The sequence below is a fragment of the Diabrotica undecimpunctata genome, chromosome 1 (genome assembly GCF_040954645.1).
Source record: "Diabrotica undecimpunctata isolate CICGRU chromosome 1, icDiaUnde3, whole genome shotgun sequence".
Taxonomy (NCBI): domain Eukaryota; kingdom Metazoa; phylum Arthropoda; class Insecta; order Coleoptera; family Chrysomelidae; genus Diabrotica; species Diabrotica undecimpunctata.
Window position 1 is genome coordinate 20,326,014 of NC_092803.1, and position 26,932 is coordinate 20,352,945.

Genomic DNA, 26,932 nt, shown 5'->3' on the forward strand with positions numbered 1-26,932 from the left:
TTTAATTTTTCCCTACCTTCATTACTAATGCTATGCCCATTTTTGATATTCCCCTAATTATAATATTATCACTACTGTTAGTAAGCCTAATACCCATATTCCTATCACAAGTCATATTTCTAATGGCATACTTATCATTTACATTTCTAATCCTATTCCTATTACTACTTAAAACTAAACATTTATCATCATTGTCCGGTTTATTTTGTAATTCTTCTTTCTCTATTCGTTGCTTGATCTCTCCTTGGTTCTTTTTATGTTGCTCTGGTAGTTTTTTTAACTCTCTATTTCCACTACTTTTTCTTCTTTATAGCACCATCTCCATTCCTTGCCATCTACTGTGATTTTATTGTATCCTATTTTGACCATTTTCCATTTTCCCTCATTTCTCTTGCTTTATCTCTTAATTTCATTTTCTCTCTCTCTCCTTTTGTGAGATCCTCTGTAATCCATATTTTTTTGGTCTTCACATTCTTAAATTTGTATTTGTTTCTTAAGATTGTTGTTTTTTCTTCTTCGCTTTCTAGTTCAATTAAGCATGTTTTTGTGCCTATTTTTTGTGCTCTTTTAATATTAGTTTTGACTTCAAGATGATTTTCTAACATAGTAGTCATTCCTTCTTTCAATGTTTTTGGGTCTTCAGAGTCTATTATTGCTCCACTAATTATTATATTCTTCTTTCTTTTTTCCTTGTCTAATCTTTCCAATGAGTGTTTTAGATCATTTAATTCTTCCGTTATCTTTTTGTTATCGGTTTTGGTTAGTTCGTTTTCTCTTTTCAGTTCTTCTTTCTCTTTTGTCCATTCTTCCTTCACCCTTTCTATTTCCAGCTTTATGATTTTTATTTCTTCATTATTTAGTTTTATCTCTTCTTTAACTTCATTTATATATCTTCTGATCTCCTTATTTTCTTCCTTCATTTCTGTTTTCAGCTCTTTTATCTCCGTTTTAATCTCCTTACTTATTTCTTCTAGCAGTTTCTTTAGTTCTTCCATTTCGCGATTTTTTATGTTATCCTTTGGAGGTGTTCTTAAAGTAGCTTTGCTTCTTTTGAAGGCTTCCTCCTCGTCGGATGAGTTATCGTGAAGGGAGGAACTTCTAGATGCTTTACTTCCTGGGCCCTTGGGAATATTTTACGAAACTGGATGGATGGAAGCTGATACGTTTATTTTGTGGTTGAAGCATTTCCAGAATTTGATTAAGGCATCTCTCGAATCAAAAGTTTTATTACTTCTAGATGGATACATTAGCCATAAATCACTAAAAGCATTGAATTTGCCAAAAAAAAATGGAAAAATTATTATATGCTTCCCTGCTCACTACACACATCGTATCCAGCCGCTTCATGTTTCCTTCTTTGAGCCCCTGAAAACATTTTATAACCAGGAATGTGCACTATGGTTAAAAAACCATCCAGGACGGGTAACCACGCAGAATCAAATCGGCGAACTTTTCAATTCGGCATTCGGCTTACGGAAAAGCAGCAATAATAAAAAATGGTACAAGCGGCGTATTGAAAACGGGCATTTACCCACTCAACTCAAGGTCCGAGTTTTTTTTAACCATCTGAAACCACAAATAGAATATTAGAAACAATTTCATTTACAGAAGAATATTTACAGAAGAAAATACTTCTAATCTACCATTAAAGTGGTCAGAAAAGAATCAGTAGAAAGTATTGTTATGGAAAAATGGTGCAACAAGAGCCAAATAACACTCTCAATTAAGAATGAGACCAGAGGTGATCAGAAAGATAACAATTTGAAAGAAAATATTACCTTAAAATATAAAGAATTACACTGCACGAAATTTCTGCAGTGCCTGTAGCAAGTAAAACTCAAGCAGAAGGGAGAAAGGAACAGACATGAGAATGTTCATCGATTTAAAAGGAACATTTTAAGTAAGTCAAGTTCTATTTAGAAATTCTCGGTCCAGGGTGTGTTGGATTATTTGCATAAAATTATAGACGTTTATAAAATGACATAGTTTAAGGTTTTTTAAAAAATAATTATATATTGTATATGAATAAAACATTTTTAAATGAATGTGATACATTTTTTTCAGCTCAATACTTCGAATGGTATCTGCAAAAAACGTCTCAAATAAAAAGCACGTCATTTTAGGACACCTTCCCCTATCAAACAGCAAAGCTTGGAAGCATTGTGATGAGTAAATAAGAATTATTCCTCAATTTCCTTGCTAACTTCGATAACAGTGGTCAGTGGCCATTTACCAATTTTATCACCGTTTCACAAAACGTGTTTATACAGTGTGGCGCACCGAAAACGAAACAGAGGCATTTACTGGCAGATGATTCCTTTTTTGAAAAAACGCTCGGACCCGTCGATTTTGTTTTCGAGGGGGACACAAAATTGGCATAAAATCACTTTAACATTTGCAGCCCCTTAAGCGGGGGTGGCATCATCCCTAAAATCTAAAATGAAAAGGGGGGTCGAATGATCCATTATTTGAAAGGTCTTTCAACTCCCTTTATAATGATGTAAAATTTATGTATTCAATTCAATAGTTTTGGAGATTTATTGATTTAAAGTTTAAAGTAGACTTTAATAGGTACATCAAATTAGTTTGTACTTCTTTCAGAAGAAATTTGAGTAAAAGCATTTTCTTGATAAGTAAATGCTTTTATTTACTACGCCCATGGTTTATTAATAATAAAAATAGCAATTGAAGTGTCCTTTGTGACAAGAAAAGTTGTTTCTTGAAGAAAGATAAGTAGAGAATGCCACGTACTTATTTTAAATAGGAAATAGTACATTAGTTTGCGATTGATTTGACCAATCTTTGTTGTTAAAATATCATTTATTGCTTTATACATAAATTAACTATGGTATATTCCACGGCAGAAAGGGTTGAATTTATTGAAATATTTTTAGGAAATAATCAGTGCGCTAATAGAACAGCACAAATTTTTAATGAGCGACATGAGAACAATAATGTGCACCGAAAATATGTTCTAGAACTTGTAGCTAAATTTCGGGAAACTGGATCAGTCGCCAATAAAAAACGTAATATTGAAAATCCTATAAGGAACGAAGCAACAGAAGTGGGGGTTTTAGGGCAAGTTATTGTAGATCCTACATTAAGTACCCGCAAATTGCAAACTTCGTGTGGTGTTAGTCGACGTACTATCCAACGGATTCTAAAGGCCCATAATTTTCATCCGTATAAAATTCACCTTGTACAAGAACTGAATGAAGACGATTTTGATAAGCGATTAGAATTTTGTGAAGTTATGAGTGAACGAATTACAAACGATGAACAATTTTTGTTTAACATTTGCTTTTCCGACGAATGTTCCTTTTTTTTAAATGGCGAAGTAAATCGTCATGATTGTCGATATTGGTCGGACTCTAATCCCAGAATTTACCATGAGGTACACACACAGCAGCCACAAAAATTAAATGTTTGGGCTGGCATTTTTGGCGATCATTTGGTTGGTCCTTTTTTCTTACCTGGAAATTTGACTGGTGAAATGTATTTGGAATTACTGCAAAATGCCATAGATCCTGCGCTAACAGATATAATTGAAAATCAGAATGATGGTCGATACGTTGAGAATATGTTGATGTTCCAACAGGATGGTGCCCCACCACATTACGCATTAAGAGTTCGGCATTATTTAGATCAGACCTTTCCAGGTCAATGGATTGGTAGAAGAGGTGGCGTTGAATGGCCCCCAAGATCGCCAGATTTATCACCTTTGGATTTATTTTTGTGGGGTTACTTAAAAAGCAAAATCTATGCTACTCAGCCAACATCCTTAGAAGATTTACGACAAAGAATTGTGAATGAGTGCCATCAAATGACTCCTCAAATATTGCAAAATGTCCGGCAACGTTTTCAGCAAAATCTTTATTATTGCATGGTCATTTTCAACATTTACTCGGCTAACAGGTCAGTTCATTCTTTATTTTTTAACATCTTTGCTGCTATGTATTGATCTCCTCTTACGATGATGTATTTAAACTTTAAATCAATAAATCTCCAAAACTACTCAATTGAAGTACATGAATTTTACATCATTGTAAAGGGAGTTGAAAGACCTTTTAAATGATGGATCATTCGACCCCCCTTTCCATTTAAGATTTTAGGGATGGTGCCACCCCCGCTTAGGGGGCTGCAAATGTTAATGTGATTTTATGCCAATTTTGTTTCCCCCTCGATAACAAAATCGACGGGTCCAAGCGTTTTTTTTTTAAGGAATCATCTGCCAGTAAATGCATCTGTTTCGTTTTCGGTGCGCCACCCTGTATAATAAAAATATGATATTTACAGTTAACGCGACGGGCACAGTGATCAACATCTGGTAATTTAACAACGCTGAATTTTAATAACGGTGAAAACGAATTTCCATAGGCATTTTATGTTATTATCTATTGATATTTCTCTTTTTAAAATAATAAATTTAAAACAATGTCATTAAACGTATTGACTGTATTTTTTTCTTTAGTTAAAACAGTCTTAAAAGTATATAAAAAAATTTTAATGAAATTCTAGAGTTAATTTTTAGTTTTGTTATATAGTATTGTAAATTTAATATATAGTTGTGTTAGGTAAGCATATTCATTATTAGCAATATGTTTTTATCGTACTACCTAATACAGAGTACTTAATCGCGATTGTGTTAATTTATTATTCCTGTGACTACCTGGTATTGGTATTGTACCTAAAAGAACGGTGATGACCAGCGGCGGATCCAGAAATTTTGGTTTATGGTCATGGGTCTAGATTTTTGCACCTTTTAGTGGCTGATCCCCAGAAATTTGTCGGGGGGGGGGGGCATTTTCTCAATAATTATTTTAAGCAATATATTAAACCAATGAGAAGTTATTAAAACCCAAATACCCTACGGGTACAAAGAAGGGTACAACATTAAGGGGTCTTAAACTTAAACAAAAAAAAAATAATTTAAACCCACATACTCTATGACGGTAAAATAAAGTGTGCAAGACTATTAAACCAATTATTATTAAACTGAAAAATCAAGGACTGTCAATTTAAACTAAGTATTTTAAAGACAATTAATTTAAACCCACCTATCCTATAGCTACAAATCAAGAACAAACCAGGGATAAATAAGTGTAAACCAAAGTTAAGTAATTTAAATGCAATAACTCAATGTAAGTGTAAACATTAATGAATGTATTTAACATTCATTAATGTCTCAAATAAACTCTATCTTATCGTTGGATATCCGATATCAATTTGTAAAAACATTCATTTATTCCTTATTGCTATAAGGAGTGGAAACATGGACTCTCGGAATTACAAGTATGAGGCGTATAGAAGCCTTTGAAATGTGTGTTTTTCGAAGGATGCTGAAGATTTCGTGGACAGAGCACGTGACCAATAACGAGGTGCTGAGAAGAATGAGAACTACTAAGTATTGTAAACAACAGAAAAACGAGCTATCTAGGACATATTTACAGAGAAGAAAAATATAACTTTCTACTACTTATAATGAAAGGGAAAGTAGAAGGTCTAGGAAGAAAAAAATGCTCCAAGCTGAAGAATGTAAGAGACTGGACAGGCATGGACACACATTCGATACTAAGAACAGCTCAAGATAGAGAGCAATTTGCTTGCTGGTTTCTTCTTCATTATCCTTCCGTAATGAAGAAGAAACCTTAAGAATCAGTGTAAACAGCATTTTATTTAAATTAATTTATTCAACAAAATACATAATATAATTAAGGAATAGTTATTTCTATAATTAGGCATATTAGGCTATAAGTGAGTGAATTATTTTTTTACTCGATATTGAAATTTTTCTCACGAATTGTCAGCAACAGCCGGCAACGAGTAGTATATAAAAGTTCAGTGATTAAAAATACTATAAGAATAAAATAAGTAAATATTATATAATTTTATAAAAATGTTTTCTTTTTGCCTATCCGATTTAGCAAATCGCTCTATGATTGCATCAAGATGTAGAGAAATTTCAGGATGCACATTGATGAGTGCTAAACCAATTAACCTTTCCGCAGAAGTTCTATTTCTAAGCCAAGTCATTAGACGCTTAAGCGTAGGACGTTCTGCTGTTGCTGCACTGACTGGCAGTGTAATTAATATTTGCAGAAATATTCTGATATTTGAAAACATATGAATATCGCAGTTTTCTAATACTTCTAAAATATATTCAGGAAGTTTTCCATTATTTTGCACATCTCTTGTCCACTCTTGAATCCAGTGAAAACTCTTGTTCTACTGTGGAATATGCAGTAAGTAGTTGGTCCAATAATATCCTGGAAGGTGTCAACAATTTTTTTTAGTGCCACTTTATCTTCTGGTGTGTTATCAGTTTTAGGTAAAACAACTCGAAGATTAAATAGATTCATAACTGTTGGTGAAAGTCGTTCTTCTAAATCAGTTAAGATATTGTCTAAAAGGGGTAAATAAATAGATCTTCGGAAATATTCTTCGCAAGAGTTAGCAGGTTGGTTTTGGCGACAAGTTTGAGGAGAAACTATACGAGGCATCTTCAATTCAATCTCTAGTTGTTCAGCTATTTGTTTACTTCATAGTAAAGTTTGCTAAAAACAGATTCAGCATTTGACCTTTTATTTTGAAGAATGCATTTAGTGTCCTCTATGGTCTCAGTAGCCTACTTAAAACCTAGTTTTGGTGACTGAAGAAGACGACTAAGTGATACAGTTGTACCTAAAACATCACTAAGACAAACTACTGTTTCACAAATACCTTGGACAGCAGCCCCCAGTTCCTTTATTTGTATTCACTAACGGATCAGACAGAGCTAATGCAACAACAATATTCACTTTGATATTTATTATAGATAAATAATAAAATGTAGCACACAGTCTCAATAATTATAATACTTATTCAAATTACAAACAACCAATTCGTAGACAAAACTGAAGATAAGAAATACTTAATACAAAATAAACATGTGCTGATTTCGTGCGAAAAGTCATGTCATCTACATTGAATTGCAATAATGTGTGCGCGGTAATTCTATCTTATCGATAATCGAACGATTCTCTGGCACTCAAATGACGAATTGACAAAATTTGAAAATCGCGTAACTCGGAATTTGTGGAAGTCTTAGTCGAGGTAGTACTGTAGATATTTAGAATTGTTGATTTTTTTAAAGAGCAAATTAAAAATGCTTTCGTATAATTCTAGACTTAACCCTAAAATAAATGAGTTTGAATCATTTCAACTCTTGACTTAGAGTTGATGGGTTTTAAATTATTTTTTTAGGATTATTTGATTGATATTTAATTTTGTTTTAGGGGTGGTCATGACCCCCGTGCCTCCCCCCCCTTCCTTGGATCCGCCACTGAGTGATGACAGTCACCGTTTAAAATGACGGTTAGTCATAAATCACGGTTACTGATAACGGTGTGATTTAAAAATCACCACGTTCACCATCACTAATTTAAAGGATTTTTATAATATAGGGATTAAAAATTAAAAAGAAAATATGTCTACATTACTTTTATTGTTCTATGCTATTTACATTGTTATTATGTAGCTATATTTCAATATACTTCAGCACCTATGTATTTTTATTCTAAAGACTAGTTTTTGGATACGAAAATTAAAAAAAAATCTACGGAGATAATATAAGTACAATAAAACTTGTCTTATCAATATTAGGCATAAAAAAAGTTTGTGGACTTTTATATATACTTTAAAAAATATACTTTAAAAGTCAATAAATACGGGAAACTTCGAACACACGTCTGTATGAGATTGCGTATGACAATGCTTATAAGAATAGTTTGGTTAATATTTTATGGAACATGTGTATCATCGTTAGGGGCGATAGATGTTGTAGAATCGTCAAACTAAGAGGATTCATAATTATTAATTTCTGATCAAGTAAACAGTTAAGTCAAATATGTATATACTTCATCTAATTTACTTACCGTTGCACGTCATCCGCGTCATAGCCCGTGAGGTCACATGATACCAACACGAAATATTTAGGCGGTAGGTGTGTTCTTTTTTAGAATCACTTTGCCGAGTACACTATAATATTAACTTAAAGAAATACACAATAATATGTTTCATTTAATTTGTATAAATGCATTATAAAGCGTTGTTATGAAGAACATTTGTTCGGAACACACTGTAACTATAATCGAACGAAGGTGATATTCTGGCATAAATTGGTAACACTTATTTGACAGTTGCGGTATTGACACTTCTTGTACTTTAAAATTTTGAATTTTAAAGTGAATACCTCTTGTTTTATATTTTTACCTATTTAATAAAATCTGTTCTTTTTAGAACAAAATTAGTGTGTTTTATTTAAAAAATGTCACGTAAGAATTTAAATAGTCGTTGTAAAGAGATGGTAGCTTCTTTGATTCAATATTATACAATTATGTGACCTATTTAATTTAAAATGGATTCAGGATTTTTTTATACTTTGGCAACTATGTCAACTTCGATCTCTGTTAATGATAATGACGTGCAACGGTAAGTAAATTAGATGGACTGTAACTAGGTATCACTTGTGTAAATCAATATTGATTTCAAACAAATGCCCTCTTTATATTAATTTTTCTCCTTCTATACAAAAAAAATGGAAAAAAATAAAATGAACTTCCTTTGTATATTGTTTAGTGAAATAATTTTAACAGGAATAATATACACATTTCGGAACACTCTTTAAACAATTTTGATTGACAGATAAAATTACAATTTGACACTCATTAATGGATAATTAATTATGCAGTAATTATCTTATCAGCAATGACTAATGAAACATCTCTTAGATATATGGTTTCAGTATACATGAAATGTTATATGTTGATGGAATTGATCGTTAGGTTCTTCCTACTATTTTGATAAAGAATACATATATTAAAAATTGGTTGAAAAGTATTAAATGTAGGTACAGATACAATAAACATACATCAGTCTATCTGGGAAAAGATCATTGATTTCAAGTAAAAATCTTATACAGATATTTGAAGTTTCTAAAAGGTATATGAGGAGTAGCTGATAAAAAATCCGTGAAGGCGTACTACTGATTTTGGTTTGTTTTTGTTTTAAACAATCTTAAAAAATGAAAAAATCATTTTTGACGTGACAACGTCTTAAATTAGGTTGTGGCTCGGAGTCATTCATGAAAAAGTGTAACGCCCGCTCACGTCTGTTACGATGAGTCACCGAACGAGAGAGAGGCCCGCTGGACCGGCGAACGCCTTGCGTCTCTCTCCCACTCAAACATGATCGGTCCGCTGCGCGCGCAGCACTATAGAATTAGGCGCGTTGAATCGGTGCGTGCTTGTGTCTCTGTCTTTCTCGAGCGTTCTTGGCGTTCAAGACACATTACAGCAGAAACACTTCCTTTCATTTCATATTTCTCCTATCATCGTCCTATCCTCAACAAAATCACTCAAATAGAAATTAGTTAAGTTTAAGTTTACATGTACAATGTTTTAGTAAACAAAATATATTTCTATAGTTAAAATTTGTGCAATTCTTATTTTCATTCAATTCCTTGTTCCTATTGTGCAATTTAATAATATTCATATCAATAAATATTCTACCGAGAAAAAAACGTTGTCACGTAAAATCTTCGCCCGTAAAACCGACTTTACAGGCAACCGATTTTTTTGCCTATAAAACTATAATGAACTATAATGAAAATTGTAGATCTTAAAAAGTTTTTATATTAAAATACATAAAAAATTGACCAAGATAGTTCTAAAAAGCCTTTAATTTTGCAGTAATTTATAAATATTAATAACTATTTGGTCGATCTGTTTGAAATTTGGCACACTTTAATAACTTATTAATTGCCAGGATTGTGAGTAGAGGTATATTATATGCCAGTATGCAAAAAACAAAGTTATTAACATTTATAAATTATTACAAAAATAGGAGTTTTTTTGCAATTATCTCGGTCAATCATTTATGTTTTAATTTGTAAATAAAGATTTTTTTATGATCTATAACTTTTATTTGAACCATTTTTTTTTCTAAAATGTTAAGGCAAAAATATTTTTTTTACTTTTAAAAATTGCTTAAAAAAATCAAAGCAAAATCAGCTGTAAGTCTTCCTGTAAGCTTCAAATATCTGTATAAGATTTTTCCAGCTTTTCTTCTTCCTTGACTGGGATACCTAACATGCATACAATCAAGACAATCACTCAACATTTTTAATCATAGATGATCATAGTATATTACAAATTGATAGAGAAAATACTCTACTAGAACTAAAGCTGTAATAAATTAAGTACTTTACCGTCTTTTCTGAGAGAGCGAGTCTTGAATGAGTTTTCCTGAGGTATGTATATTAGCTTACTCACAATCTAATATAAATAATTAAGTTTAAAATCATAAAAATAATAAATTTAAAAACCAAATAGTTATGTTGATACTTCTTTATTAAATAAATAACAAGTTGATCAAATTTTATTTTTAAAACCATTTTTAATCACAAAATTGTAAGAAAAATGGTTAACATGCTAGCCAAAAAAGTACTTTCTAGTAATTTTATTGTAATTTATAGATTAGTATTTACAAATGGAAAGTTTTATTCAAAATTATTTAATATACACTTGCATTCTTCATAATTATTCTTTTTTTTTTAGAAGTCTCTACCAGCAAATTTATTTCAGATTTTAATAAGGACTGGTAAGCGTTTTTATGTTTTGTGGTTTCATTCGTATCAAATTTGTACGCTCATATGGACAGTGGAAGTGTGACGTCACAACTGTCAATTACTTTCCAAACAAAAGTTGAAATGTCCAATCTCAAGACTTTTTAATTTCTATAAAGTTAACATTTTGCTTCCTCTGCTGCTTTTTCTTTTAAGTATAGTGTTTTTACGATAATACCATCATAATTCAGTGTTCTATTTCTATGAAATATAGTTTAAAAGTTTAAATTAAAGACATTCTAACCTTACTTTATTGATACATGCATTTTATTGCTATTTTTATAAAACAACATGCTTTATTATTTACACAACCTTGTAAAATTGTTGTAGTAACTATTAGAATACTTAGATATTGCAAAAAGCGGAAAGATTCTGTAAAAAAATGAAAAAATAACGAAAAATACAAATTATCCACACTAAACAAGGTTTGTTTGGAAAGTGAAACTGACAGATGTCAATAAAATCTACGTCATCACTTCCACGGTCCATTGTTAGAGAGGATTTGCTGTGAGATTTCCCTGTCGCAAAAGAATGCCTAAACTGTGAATATTTTTATCGTTTTATTTTATCGCTATTTCTTTAAATACTTAATATTATTAAAAATACCGTATATCTATATGAAATTTATAAACAAAGTAAAATAGCTTTATGAAGAATGAAATTATATTCCAATAATGAAATTTATATTTAAAAGAATTTAAAATGAATCATTGTGGTTTTTTTACCCAGTTGCGCCATATGTAGGCAACTTACAGTTCTTTGTCCCGACGTTATATTATGCATACTCATCTTTTAGGTATATTGCAACCATTCATACCTGAAGTTATTCCATCAGATAACTACGACCAAGGAATCCATGAAACTTATGAAAACTATGTTTACAATTTCAGACACACCAGCTACGATTTTATTTTGGGTTTTATCTCCTCTAAATAATTTTTTTAACCAATTATCCCGTTCTGTAAGTTACACCTCATAAATCTACATATATATAGAAATTGTGAATGCATATAATTACGTATACTTATAAATAATTTCAAGATAAAATTCTACTTGCAAAGTTTTTTCACATTTAACTTACATATTTATATTATAAAATGTGATCACAGTTACGCAACATTCTGTCGCAGCGAACGCTACGAAGATTTGTCTATCGCCCCTTCCTTCCCCTATACGTTCTAGTCGGAGAACTATCTTTTATTACTAAGGTTATATGCTTTTATTACTAAGGGGTGAAGTTAAATAAGTAAAAAGTTGCTTCCCAATTGTTTTTTAAGTCATAAATCAAGACATTATTAACTGGTTATGAGATAACTCGTTTACGCCTTATCGACATATTATTTTTCGTTATCCTGGACGTAGGGGTAGTGAGTTACGCTCAAATTTGATTGTCAAATGAATTGGACACTCTGAAATTTATTTCTTTCTTAGTATTAAGAACTTCGAAAAGATTAGTAGTTTCCACGGTAAATCAAGTTGTTATTCTAATATACTTACGTACAAAGTACCAAAAATCCACAAACGTATTAAGGGGCGTCCTCACTTAGTAACATAACATGTTATCAACAATGTTATTCAACATGTTACCGAAATGGTACAAAAAATCAACATGTTACGGTAAAGATGAAAGAATGTTGACATGTTGGTGCCACATGTTGATACTGCGTCTTCACTTAATATTTTTGCATCTATTCTCTTCAGTTGCATTATAGGCCGGAAGCGAGTGAGTACGAGACATATTTTTTGTGATTTGTTTTGATATTTTTTGAGTTTTGTGGAAAAAAATGGAGTGGTCAAAAGAAGAAACTATGCATTTAACTGATTTATTTAAAGCCAATAGCGTGTTGTCGGATTGCCACACACAGATTGCGTCACAAAGATTATAAAAGTCGGCAAATTAAGAGTGCATTTATCCAAATAGCTACAACGATGGAAATACAAACAGATGCAGCAGAAAAAATATTAAAAGCTTAATAGGACAATTTCAGAAGGAAGTTAAGAAAAGGAAATCTCATTTAGGAGACGGAATCGGTAACGTTTACTTGAGCAAGTGGTTTATATTTAATAGTTTAATGTTTTTAAAAGGTAAGAACACGCCGCGTCACACTCTTGAAGGTTCGAATTAAGGTAAAAATTTACAAATTTTAATTTAAATATAAGTATGTCGTTATTTTATTGTTTCTTTATTCACAAACTGAAATAGTTCCACACCTTGTTCGTTAGAACTACACAAGCAGCAGCCGCGAGAAGTATAAGTTTCGTCGGACATGTTGAAATAGACTGGGCTATAAAATGTTACTTACTGCTTGCAATCCCAATGAGAATGTTAAAAGTTGTCAACATGTTGTTAGAAATATGTTGCCAATAAGTTTCGGTAACATGGTAATAAGTGAGGATGGGCCTTTATTCTTAAGTAAGAAATATCACTGTAGAACAATCAGTATCTAAAATGTTAAATATATTCATCATCTAGAACTAGCTATGTGTAATCGATAAAGTGATATGAGTGATGAAAAAGATAAAAAGGAGAACAAGATGCATCTTCAGTTAGATCTTTTTTAAACATTACAATTAAGTCACCAAATATGCAAGGAAATATTGCATTCGATTTGGAAAAATGTGATGAAAGTTTGTGAACAACATTCATAGTGGTAAAATGAAAATTGCATTTTGTGCGCAAGAAAAATGCTTTTCCAAGGTAAAGTTGGGGTTTTTTGAGATTACTTAACACGATTATGAAAACGTAGATGATCCTTGAGTTACCTAGTACCCAGGGTGGACCTCATCTCCTGGAGTTTTATGTTATTTTCATTCGAAATCAGTCGAAAACCATTGCTTGAAGGTTTTCGAGGTCGCTGAATACGAATTTAATGACGGCGATGGTTCTCGAGCTATCTAGTGGAGCGTGAACCTCTTCTCTCTGGAGTTTTATGTTATTTTTATTCAAAATCAGTCAAAAGTCATTACTCGGGGGTTTTTGGGGTTGTTGAACACAAATATTACGACTTCTTTGATCAAAGACTCGTCTCCTGTAGTTTTATGTCAATAAAAATTGTAAATAACAATTTTAAAAAAACTTCAGTAGACGAAGTCCACGCTGGACACCAGATACCTTGAAGATCATCGCCGCCGTAATATTCGTGATCAGCAACCCAAAAAACCCCCGAGTAATGATTTTTGGCTAATTTAACTCCAGGAGCGAGGTCCACGCTGTCGTAATATTCGTGTTCATTGATCTCTAACACGCGAATAATGACTTTTGACCCATTTCGAGTGAAAATAACACAAGACTTCAGAAGACGCGGTTCACCCTGGCTACCAGGAAGCTTGAGGATCATCGCCGTCATAATATCCGTCTTCAACGACGTCTAAAACCTTTCAAGTAATGACATTCGACTAATTTCAAATCAAATTAACAAAACTCCAGTGGGCGAGGTCCACTCTGGGCACTAGGTAGCTTAAAACCATTGTCGTTGTTATATTCGTATTCAGCGACCTGGAAAACCCGTGACTAACAAAATTACACTCATTTCAGTAAATAGTTTCTTAGTTGTAAAATTTTCGTTTTCTATCCACTTTGGAAATGCATTTTTCCCATGCACCAAATGTAATTTTCATTTTACAACCATGAATTTTGATCAAAAACTTTCTTAACACTTTCCCGAATCGAATACAAAAACTTCCACGGCGATTCATCTTGCTGAGGAAATTTCGTAGGTTTGGTGCTTTGTTTCCTCGCCTAAAATGAAATATGTAATCGACGATGTAATAAAATTCTGACTATAATTGTGACAACATTTAACACTAAAAGAAACACTTATGATTTGACAGTTGGTGAAACTTACTATAGCATTAGCCACACAGTAATAACTTGATTACAATTATGCTTATGGTTTGGCTTAATAAAACACTCAATTGTCAATAACTGCGTATTGTGTGTTGATTGAACGTTTAGATATAAATATCTAATAGATAAGCTAGAAGCGTCAAAATACTACAGAATCTTTAAAAACCAATAGTTTTCCTGTTCTAACCTTGTCCTAGATGATGATTGATTTGCTGGGTTCTCCATCTGGGGATTTATAAAAAATATATATTCAAATTATTGCTATTTCTTCTTAAATATACATTCTTGGAGTAACATTTTTTGTAGTTGTACACATTTTCTAAAAGATAACAGTACAAAAGAAGAGATATAGTAGACTAGACACTCTAAAATATAAATTAAATAAACCATTCGCTAAGTTTGTCTAGATTATAAACGGTAGTAGATTCTTAAATGACCTATCTGGATCCATTGATTTAGTTTTCGAACCTAATATTACGAAATTCTTCTAGTCGATCTTGCTTAGAAGGACATTTGCCTTCTGTATACATGTATGCTCCGTATTCGCATGCTGGCAGGCCGCATTGGTTGTCTTGGATACATCTACAAGAAAAAATTTAAATTTTGATTAGATAATGTAGGTTACGATCGGTTAATATCTTATGTATAACTTATGTGTAAGGCTAATATAGATTATAGTCGATTAATAGCTAACAGCAATCGTCAATTATGGGGTAGTTTCGTCGTGAAGATTTTATAAACGCCAATTTTAGTAGTATTGGTTAAATAAGTTGTAGCAATGAAACAACGACAGGCGCAAGTCTTGTAACGTTCGTCACTTTTTAATTATAATTGAAACATCAATAGGCTCTTATTCGCTCCGTGCATGACTGTCGCGACACCTACCGCCTTCATCTAACAGTTTTGGACCTCCCAATTTGAGGTTAAACATATATTAAATACAACTGAGCTTCTAAAAATTCAGCATAATTTATCTTTTCAACCCCAAACCTTAAAGAAAGGGAAAAATCTAGTACTGGCAAATCAAGTTTTTCACGTGGAAGAGCATGTAATTAAAAACAATAATAGTAATAGTTATGATATAAAAGCTTCAATCATCAGGCAGGCTGCAGCTTGATGCCTTATGAAATATCATTTAAGGTAAATTATTTAAATTTTTCCTATTTCAATTGCAAAAAATTAAATTATATGATATTTACTTTTTCATATTAATAGCACGAATCCGTCTTTTTCTTTTCTCTAATTTATACGTAATCTTTGGAAACCTATAAAAACTACACTCACTATTTTTGCTATTATTAGCACAATTAAATACGCAACATGTATTTGCGCACATTTTTGTTAAAATTTATGCATAAAAAGATAGGTCCAATTTTGTCATATTTTGCCGCTACGCACGCTGGCATCGTTTCATGGTACCCCTACCATGGTTACGCACGGAGCGAATAAGCCCTAATAGTTAGACAAACCATATTACCTTAGGAATTTCAATTTGATAATACAATGAGTGTGGAATGCGTAGAACAAAGATTCATAGCTACTAGGAGAAAGAGACTTCACACTTCACTTCGTTTCAGACAGTCAAACAGGCGGGTATTTAGGGGCATGCAAATTGACCGAATCCTTCGTGAGTTTAATTGGTCATCCTCTGGCATAGCTTGCTAGCCAAGCTGCATTAAGTCTCACAATATTGTGTTGTGAGCAAATCTCTTCCAGTTTTGTTACCTTGGCCATTACATCTGCCAACTCTCTTTCTTGTAAAATTGGTGCTTACCACAGAAGCCCACATATACAATTTTTGTTACAATCTTTCTGAATATAAGACAAAACTAACTATTACTTAAAATATGTAAATTTGTTTTATTGTATTTTTATTTATCTAGTGTCCAAAGTAAAATATTTATTATATTATATTATATTTATAATTTATAAATAAGATATTGAATATTTTGCCGTTTTATTTGTCACAAAACCGGAAGTTAATAAAAAATATCAATATATGTAGTTTGTTTTAAATTCAAAACACACTATCTTATTTAACCTAAACTTTAAAATTATTTTTATAAAAACAAGTGCATATATCTAAATTATAAATGCATATTTACATATTAGTTGTGCATATTTGTGCACATTCAGCCTATTTTAAAAAGCATATTGCACGCATATTTTGGACATTTTTGAGTGAATATTTTCCGACACTTAGTAGCAACCCAAACTTGCAGATACGTCACTAAATGAATGTAGATCCTCCAATCCTTTCGCCGGGAGAAATCCAGTAACTTTTGGTGATAATTTTTCGACTGTTCTAACAACCATTCAAATTTCGTCATTTTGTGTCATGTGGAACAATTTCACCCAATCATGTCAACATTAGACTGATAATTGCATCCAGTGCAATTTTCAATCCCTATGACAACACGATCGAGTTTGACAACTTCATCCAAATAAATTTCAAAATGTCACGTTTCGGCAATGAGAATGTTCAAAGTATAATGCTAATACTTTCACTAACTGTACTTTTAATAAATAAATGTTTCGTTATGTTGAGTTATGATTTTTTTTTTCGAAAAATTATCCGCCGAATATCCCTCGGACATTGATGAATGCCTCATAATTTCATGACAAATTTCTCAAGCTCGTTGCTTGGTAACAGCACTCAGCCTTCGGCTTCGTGCTGTTACCAAGGAACGAGCTTTCGATTGTCATGAAATTATCTCGTCTGTTATCAATGTCCTAGGGATATTACTACTGAAAATAGTTCACTTACGCACGCAACCGGCTACATACAGCCTTATAATTGGAGGTTGCTCTCTATATGGCTAAATTATTTTATATTAACAGTGTGTACTTTTATGACTGAAACAGTAGTAACCTTTTGTCACTAGATATACTATTCCTAAATTATATTTATTTATAACATATCGCATAGCATATTGTTTTTATTATTTCTTTTGTATTTGCCTTATCATCTGTAAAAATTACTAATAGAAATATATAATTAATCAGTATAGAGCTGTCTCTTTCTTACAGAACTATAAATTTACCTTCTGTGAATCTGGTGTAATTATTTGACCCATTATTCTGTCGACGTTCAGATGGAATGATTATTTTTTTCTCATATAATCAAAACATAATTGGCATGCGTATTTTTATTTAATATTATTTAATATTTTTTGATATAGTACAGTAAGAGTACTGAATTTAGACGTACAAATGTCAACAGTTTGAAAAGGAACTATGTAGAATAAAAGGCAAATAATATACTTACATTCTGTTTGTCATGCTGAAATGCTCTTTTCCTTTTTTAAGTGTAATACAGTCTTGGTCCGATTTGTCGCAGTCACAGCTGCACTTTTGTAATGATAAAAATGATTGGAAAGGCTTTGGGCAGTTGCACCTAAAAATAGAACAAAACCAATATTACAAAATATATTTCAAGAAAATATTGTATAGTTTATAAGATTGTCTTAGCTGGAGATTAGATATTGTATAGACCCTGTATCATGGTCTAATAAATTTGTAGACTAACTTAATAATATTAAAGAAGATTTTACCATATAATAAAAAAACCTTTTTACCTTGTGTTGGTAATTTCCGACGTCAGATTATATTCTATCAGAGATTTGGCAGCAAAATCAGGATCTTTTTCACTCTCCAGAGGAATGTATTCGGTCTTGTCCTTACATTCGCACTCTGTGTGGTTATAGAAATCCAACCTTTCGATGGTATTGTGATCCTGGCCCACAAATTTGGCCTAAAAAACGATTTCCAACAATAAAAAATAGCAATAAAAAATAAATTAATTAAAATTAGTAATTTAGTATTGGTGAAAGTATTTATAGCCGGAGATTTTCACTAATATATGTATTTGGTAGAAATAAATACTTCTAGCCTAGAGAAACATTTGGATTATTTCACGGAACAATATTATTAAAAATTAAAACTAAAACATCTTGAGGTTCGTTGATAATATTGTTTTATTAAATTGTAAATAAATTCGAAGCCAACATTGCATTAGTCACTAACACGTACAATTATTTTAAATACTTAACTAGGTCCTTTGGAGCCTTCTTGTTAAAACTGTGCCATCGAGCAGCTGAAGAGCCTTAATAGTGGTTATGATTAAGTAGCTTTTATATAATGGTTCATATCAAATCTGATTTTTTTACTGACTATTTCCACGCCCAGATCCCCTAAGGTCTCTAAATTCCTATTAGAGCAAGGATCATTTACTATGTCTCTTAATACGTTATTTCATTGCCCTGGCTTAAGGATTTGTTGGTAAATTATTGTTCTGTTATACGTGAACAGAGTAGAATTTGTTCCAAGCCAGTACAACTTTATTTAAGACTAAGCCGAGTATCAGTCAACATCTAAGGATCTGCTTGGAATGTATCTCCATTTTTTAGCTTTTCGTGTGATAATAATTGACCAGGAAGATACAAAGCCAACCAGGAAGAAACAGAAGAAGAAGAAGAACAAATACAACCAGAAAGAAGAACAACGAATCCTCCGTTCCGAAACTATCGTGTTACGCTCAGCCCACTGAATATACCTGTACTTCTTCTTCTAGTGCCATCTACACTAATGAAGATTGGCTATAACCATTGCAAATTCGTCTCTATCTTGGTCCATGGTATCTTCAAAATTCTCCTAAAAAGCCACATTTTAAAAGCTTCTAGTTTTGTCATTAAGTCAAAATTAACAGTCCAGGCTTCGACACCATAAAGAAGAATAAAATGGATATAACATTTTATCATCCGACATCGCTATAAAGGCTGCTATTGATTGCTCTATTCTTGAGCGAATTTCTGATTTCGAATTCAGATCTTCCGTAATCCAGACTCTAGAAGTATTTCATTTTGTTCACTGAGAAAAACACTTTTTTTCCAAGACCAAGACCAAGTGGTTTGTTTTTTCTTAAGAATGCCTTAAAACTCAAGTGAATTTTTATCTTTTATCTAAAAACGCTTCATTTTTCTGTACATATATTTTTTCCTCTGTGCATTTATTCACTTATCTGGTCTTCATTTGATATCACTGATCCTGTGTTTCTTGTTATCATGTTTTGGAAGACATTTAGTTGTTCTTAGTTTATTAATGTGAGTTTGGTTATTTATAGTTCTACATTACTACTGAACTTTTGTGGTAAGAATGGGCAGAAATTGAATGAGAAAACTCAGTACAAAATATAAAACAGAATACAGAAAAGTGAACAGAAAATAAAACAGACATCAGAACAGAGAACAGAGCAGAAAACAGAACAGAGGATAGACAGAGAACAAAACAGAGAACAAATTATCTATAAATCTACGTTACTACTGAACTTTTAGGGTAAGAATGGGCAGAAATTGAATAGGAAAATACAGTACAAAATATAAAACAGAATACAGAATAGAGAACAGAAAACAGAACAGACAACAGAACAGAAAACAAAGTGGAGAACAGAACAGAAAACAAACAGAACAGAGAACAGAACAGAGAATAGAACAGAGAACAGAACAGAGAATAGAACAGAGAACAGAACAGAGAACAGAACAGAGAACAGAACAGAGAACAGAACAGAGAACAGAACAGAGAACAGAACAGAGAACAGAACAGAGAACAGAACAGAGAACAGAACAGAGAACAGAACAGAGAACAGAACAGAGAACAGAACAGAGAACAGAACAGAGAACAGAACAGAGAACAGAACAGAGAACAGAACAGAGAACAGAACAGAGAACAGAACAGAGAACAGAACAGAGAACAGAACAGAGAACAGAACAGAGAACAGAACAGAGAACAGAACAGAGAACAGAACAGAGAACAGAACAGAGAACAGAACAGAGAACAGAACAGAGAACAGAACAGAGAACAGAACAGAGAACAGAACAGAGAACAGAACAGAGAACAGAACAGAGAACAGAACAGAGAACAGAACAGAGAACAGAACAGAGAACAGAACAGAGAACAGAACAGAGAACAGAACAGAGAACAGAACAGAGAACAGAACAGAGAACAGAACAGAGAACAGAACAGAGAACAGGACATTGAACAGAATAGAGAACAGAACAGAGAACAGAACAGCGAACAGAACAAAGCACACAGTACAGAACAACGAGCAGAAAAGGATATGCAATTGAAAACAGAACAATAGAAACTAAGCAGAGAATAAAACAGAGAAGAGAAGTAAGAACAGAGAATAAAATTAAGAACAGAGTTGAAAATTTTGAGAAAATAGACATAAAGCTAAAAAAATTGTGCAATAACAAAGAATGACGTAAAGACGAAATGACACTCAGTGTGTGACATTCATAATGTTTTATGATAATAAACAGGAAAGTTTGTAATAAAAAAAGCATCATATGATTCTTAATGTGAGGATAAGCAACATCCTTTATTTATTTATAATTCGTCAGGAGAGAAACGGGAACAGAGGACACATGAGATGGCATAGCTCTCAGTAGAATGTTTCTTTTTAAATACATTGATACGTATATACATAGTGCATTTCCGTTGCACTAGATTTACATAATTGTTACACATTTAATCGCTAATCTTAATAGTAAAATGTTTAAAAATAATACCAATCATTAAAGATAACATTTACAGAGAAAACACGTTATCTATTAACAAAAACATAAACAACGTATCGTTGTTCTTTGAATTTTCTACTTCGGTTTATTTGTTTTCGAAAAACATCTTTCGATTTGATACACACAACCATTCAGACCGTTACGAATCTCATCAAATGCTAAAGGCACGCAAATATTTGCCAAGAATCTCTTTGCAGTGCAGATTGTTTTCGTAGCTGGAAGATTAGGTTTCACATAATTCAAAAGTCAAAAAGTAGGTGCAAGTGTTTGAAAATGCAAAACAAAATTGGAGAATAATGATCTTAGTCTTTTGCCAACTGCACTTTGTAAACACTTCCTCGAACTAATTTCGTTTTGAGGGCAGGAGTGGACTTTTTAACGTTATGTGTTACTCTGTACCCAACCATAAATACATGAAGAATTCTAAAGTTACTTGCAAAAATTTCAGCACTCACAATAAGTGTGATCATGTGATATTTTTGGATTTTTATTTTTAATAACTTCATAAATAAATAAGAAGTAAAATACGAATTTTACGAATAGGAAAAGATGAAATATATTTTGAATTACTGATAATGACCATAACTTGCGGCATGGTGTATAATCTACGGGCCAGCTAGGTCACCGTGGTCTTTTCAATTCTGATGAGTCCACCCAAGTTTTTTTATGTATTTTAATGGCTGGTATTTAAAAATTTCGAGGTTGGATTGCGATCCGAGTGGTCAAACAATGGTTTTAAAATTTTTAATTGTTTATAAGGTTCTAGATCGTAAACTACAAAAGGGAAAAAAAAATTATCAAATAAAACTTGTTCATTGAAAAAAAAAAAAAGAAGAAAATGGCGTTTACTAAACTTTAATCCAATAATTATAACTCGAGATATAGTCCAATTAATGCAAAATGGTTGCAAAATAAGTATTTCTCGAAGTTTTTTCGATTGTAACTAGGCTTTTACACATGCAAATGAGTTTTACAAAGTCTCTTGATTCTTAGACTGTCAAACAAAATTTGTTAAATTACTTTATCTCCTTAAACAATTTGTAAATTACATTGTTTATAATAAGCAAATTTGACTTGAGTTAACAGTAATGATAGACAACCTCAAAAGAAACATTTTGGACTTAAGAAACGTTTGTAGGCTTATTTCTGGCCAAGATATCGATATTTTAATAGCGCGCTCGAGGCGCAATATCGGCTCGCAGTGAAAAGGTACGCGCATCAAACGCTCGATAAAAATTATAGTTAATATTATATAATATATACGTTATGTGAAGATCCTAATACAATTTTGTCACATAATTTTTATAACTAAATCATCATAAAGTAGATCCCTTTCATTCTATTTACTTTTTACTTCAATTTTTTATACTAAATAAGAAAAACACTTTCTCATTCCATCCAAAACTTTTGTAGAATGCAAACATAAAAAATATAATTGTGTAATGTAATATTTATAAAATAAAGTGCTTATTGAAAATGCGAAGATCAGAAATAACAGACCGACACATCCAGGAATTAAAAAAGTTTTTAATAAAATCCTTTATAAAAAGGTTTCTTCAGTTTTAAATTAGATATACACACTATAAATGGCAACACTGCGTGCCGTCGACTTTCCACGAACCTGCTTGCCTATTCTGATTTCATGACCAAGATATATGTACTTTTTTGTCAATTCTACCACTTGATTTTGGATGGTTAGGTATTCGCTGGGAACCAAATTTGTCATAAATTTGGTCTTACTGATGTTTATTTTTAGACCTATTATTGAAGATACGTTTTCTAATTCTTGTACCCATTTGTCGTGCTTCACTCAAATCTTCGGTAATAAGTACTATGTCGTCGGCAAAACGCAGATGATTGAGCATTTCTCCATCTATTTTTATTCCTCTATTTTCCCACTTTAGCATTTTAAAGGCGTATTCGAGGAACGTTATAAATTATTTAGGTGAGAGAGTGTCACCCTGTCTCACACCTCGCTTGATATGAATTTCTCTGGTGGTATCATGTAGTTTTACACGCATTGTGGCATTTTGGTATAATGTTTGTACTAGCTTTGTGAACCGGTAATCGTAATCTATTCTACTATTGTTCAGAGCAGTTATAATGCTGTCTAATTCCACAGTGTCGAAGGCTTTGTGAAAGTCTACGAAGATAAATACCAGTGGTCTGTTATATTCTAGCGACTTTTCTATTAAGGTTTTTACTGTTTGTAGGTGATCGTTTGTTCCGAATTTTGAGCGGAAGCCAGATTGTTCTCGGAGCTGGTAGAAATCTAACTTTTTCTCTAGTTTTGTCGTGATATTCGGGTAAACATTTTATAGATGTGGTTCAATAAGCTGATTGGCCTATAGTTTTCTAGGTGCGCCTTGTCTCCTTTCTTGTGTAGTAAAATTGTTACTGCATTGTTCCATGTTTTTGGTATGCAACAATTTTTTATTGTCAATAAGAGTATATTTTTTTGTTTTATCTTTTTAACTAAATGCGCTTTTATTTTTACTTCAAGCACAATAAATTGTTCACATTATTAAAAACCAGTAAACACAGTGTATTTTTATGGAGTTTATGTTATAAGAAATGAACCGGGTATACGTAAGCAAAACAAAAATCGACGGACGGAGGTGCATATTCCTTGCGTTGTTTAACAGTATTTTAACGTACTGTATATATATATATATATATATATATATATATATATATATATATATATATATATATATATATATATATATATATATATATATATATATATATATTTATAAATATATATATATATTTATATATATATATATATATATATATATATATATATATTTATAAATATATATATATTTATATATATATATATATATATATATATATATATATATATATATATATATATATATATATTCCGAAAGGTTTTTACGGTAACCTGAAAAGGCTCCCGGGTTGATTATCATTGCGCTGAGCTTTCGACATCCTCTTTGACGTCTTCTTCAGGACTTCTGAGGTATTAGTTTTCCGAGTCCCCAGACACTACTACTCTGATCACTCACCAAAGCATTACTAGTGCTGGGAATAGACGATCACTGGGAATCATTTATATCGTCGATGGTGACGCGGTTTGGGTGGTATAAAATTCAGGAAAAAACGGTAAGAGAAGAAACAAAGCGAAAAAGATGCAGACAATGTGCAAATAAGAATGACTACAATACTCAAATGAAGTTTTTGTGATGTTAAACCATCGAGTTAGAATCTATGGAGAGGGCATCACGTGACTAAAAACGACCTCACTTCGGCCATATTGTTTTGACACTTTTGACAGATCGTATATGTTTATTTACGTTTGTTGTTTTTCGAATATTTTTAGTTTTATAATACTTTTATAGAAACTGTAATAATATATTGTGATAGTGCATAATAATGGTTTCTTGTTCTCAACGTAGTTGCAGTGGCAGAAGCAATGTTAATAAAAAATCTTCAGGAATAACGTTCTACAGGATAGTATACAAATATGTAAACAAAGTAATGGCCCGTACTTCAGAGAATAAATTAATAGTATTTGACTGTATTAATTTATCTTTATGTATATATCGATTACATAAAAAGGTAAAAGAGTTTACATCGACTACCAAGAGAATGACTTTTCACACCATGCTGAACACGGATGGCAAACTGCTAGAATCAACGGAAGATAAACTGAAAGAATGGGAAAACTATATTAAAATTCTTTTTCACGACATACGAGAAGAACCAAGATTGGAAAATAACAACGAAGGGCCAACAATTCTGAAATCTGAAATCATAAATGCAATTAATCATCTTAAAACAAATAAAAGCCCAGGACCAGACGGAATATACCCAGAAACGTTAAAATTAATCAGCGAAGAAAATATCGAAATATTTGTCCTTTTATTCAATCGCATTTATACGATTGTAAAACTCGATGTGTTAAACCAGGGTTTTGTCTAGGTGTTTTACTATATATCACATAAATATTGATCTGAAGCTATTTTCTTGTGGCATGTTAAAGTAATTATTATTTAAATGGGAATAAGCGAAATAAATAAATGAAACGTCAATAAACGTACTTTAACCTTTAATTGTGGCTTATTCCCATTTAAATAGTAATTATCACATAAATATGTAAAAATAAATCTTGACTGTTGTATTTTCCGGATTTTCGTAATTTTAATAAACATTTTATTTTAATATTCAGTATTACCTTGTTATTTTCTGTAAATCTAATGTCACGTGCATCTTCAACGAAATTTGGATAAGAGACTCTACTGTCACGGATCAACAACAACACAATTTTATTATCTTAAGTATTAATGTTATTATTTACGTCACGCGCCCCTTAGCGACATCTCTACATTCGTGTCAGCATTCAATGTGTTAACTGTCGCGCGAATTTTTGTACATTTGTGAGTCTTTAAAATATCTAGATAACGCTCTAAATACCTCTAAAGCTAAAATATGAAAAAACACTTGTAATATACGCCTCGGGAGATCACAATCCGAAGAAAGAACAGGCTGCTGCCAGAAAAAGCCGAAAGGGGGAAAAAGATTTAATTTTCTTTATTTCTTGCGACATTCTGCTGAAAATATTATTCTAATTCGGTCCTGGCATTATGACCTAACATGACCCATCTCCAAGTTATGTGGTCGCCATTATTTAATCTTTTTTAGACCAACCTTTTCTTTGTAAACGCGGTTTGAAATAGTACGTGCACCGTTTCTAGAAGACTGACTTTCTTTTCAAAAGCATATACTGCATCAGAATAAAAGAAGTTTTGTAAAAGGGATTTGATTTTACTCTTGTCTTTATGCAAAATAAAAAAAGTAAATTGCAATATGGGTAATGGAACTATAAATATAAGTAATCGAAAGCGACGAGTAACATGCATTTACATGAAATTGGCGATCCAATATAAATATACTCTCTGATACACTTAAACCAGCAATTTCGTTTTTAGAACATTTTCATTCTGTTTATGATCAATCATCAAACTTTCATTTTTTCATATTTTCCAAGTTTTGTTTTTCACTTTCAAGCTTTTGCGATCACTGAACACTGAATTATGTGATAACCAATCTTCCAACTACAAAAACAACCCGCAACGAGATTCTTGGCAAATATTTGCGTGATTTCAGGATCTGATGAGATTCGTAACGGCCTGAATGGCTGTGCGTACCAAATTGAAAGATGTTTTTAGAAAATAAATAAACCGGAGCGGAAAATTCAAAGAAAAGTGATACGTTGGTTATGTTTTTTGTTTATAGACAATGTACTTTCTGTGTAAATATTATCTTTGGTTGTTTCACATTATTTATATACATCTTACGATAGCGGTTAAATAATAAGTGTAGAACGATTATATAAATCTGCTAAAAAGAACAAAAATACTTTATTTACAGTAAGTATTGTCAGTTATTGGATCAATAGCTGACGAAATGCAACGCATATTTTCAACGCATATTTTCAACATCTATGTATCCCACTTCTGAAAATATAAATTTAAATAATAAGACAACATAAAGAGGCTCTGAAACCGTTCTCTTGTGGGCTGGTTGTTCCATTCTACTCTTATATTTCTTACTCAGGCCTTAATGGTCTTCACCTTGCATCTACGTCGTATATCTGTACTTCTAGCTCTGTCCCATAGTGTTTTACCATAAATTTTTTTAATTGTTTTTATCTCTGCTGTTTGTAACATCCTTTTTGTCCTGGTTGTGTCAGGTCATGTTCTTGCCAAGTATGTCATTATTGGTCTGATGACTGTTTTGTAAATGCCTTTTATTTCTTTCCCAATATTTTTTTATGTTGTTTTTCTCCCATTTGGTATCCTTTTTGGTTCTTAC

General features: G+C 31.9%; 1 protein-coding gene across 3 annotated transcripts in view; it reads right to left on the reverse strand.

Annotated features, from left to right (window-relative positions):
- Nucleotides 1-7,464: 7,464 nt before the first annotated feature.
- Nucleotides 7,465-26,932, reverse strand: part of LOC140446036 (uncharacterized) — a 206,126-nt gene continuing 186,658 nt past the window's right edge. For all 3 annotated transcript variants that reach the window (XM_072538550.1, XM_072538558.1, XM_072538542.1), the window contains exons 5-7: nucleotides 18,089-18,264; nucleotides 17,779-17,907; nucleotides 7,465-15,092 (exon numbers count right to left, since the gene is read on the reverse strand). In XM_072538550.1, the coding sequence (XP_072394651.1) occupies nucleotides 14,966-15,092; nucleotides 17,779-17,907; nucleotides 18,089-18,264 (432 nt within the window). In that variant the 3' untranslated portion in view covers nucleotides 7,465-14,965. The remainder of the gene's footprint in view (nucleotides 15,093-17,778; nucleotides 17,908-18,088; nucleotides 18,265-26,932) is intronic.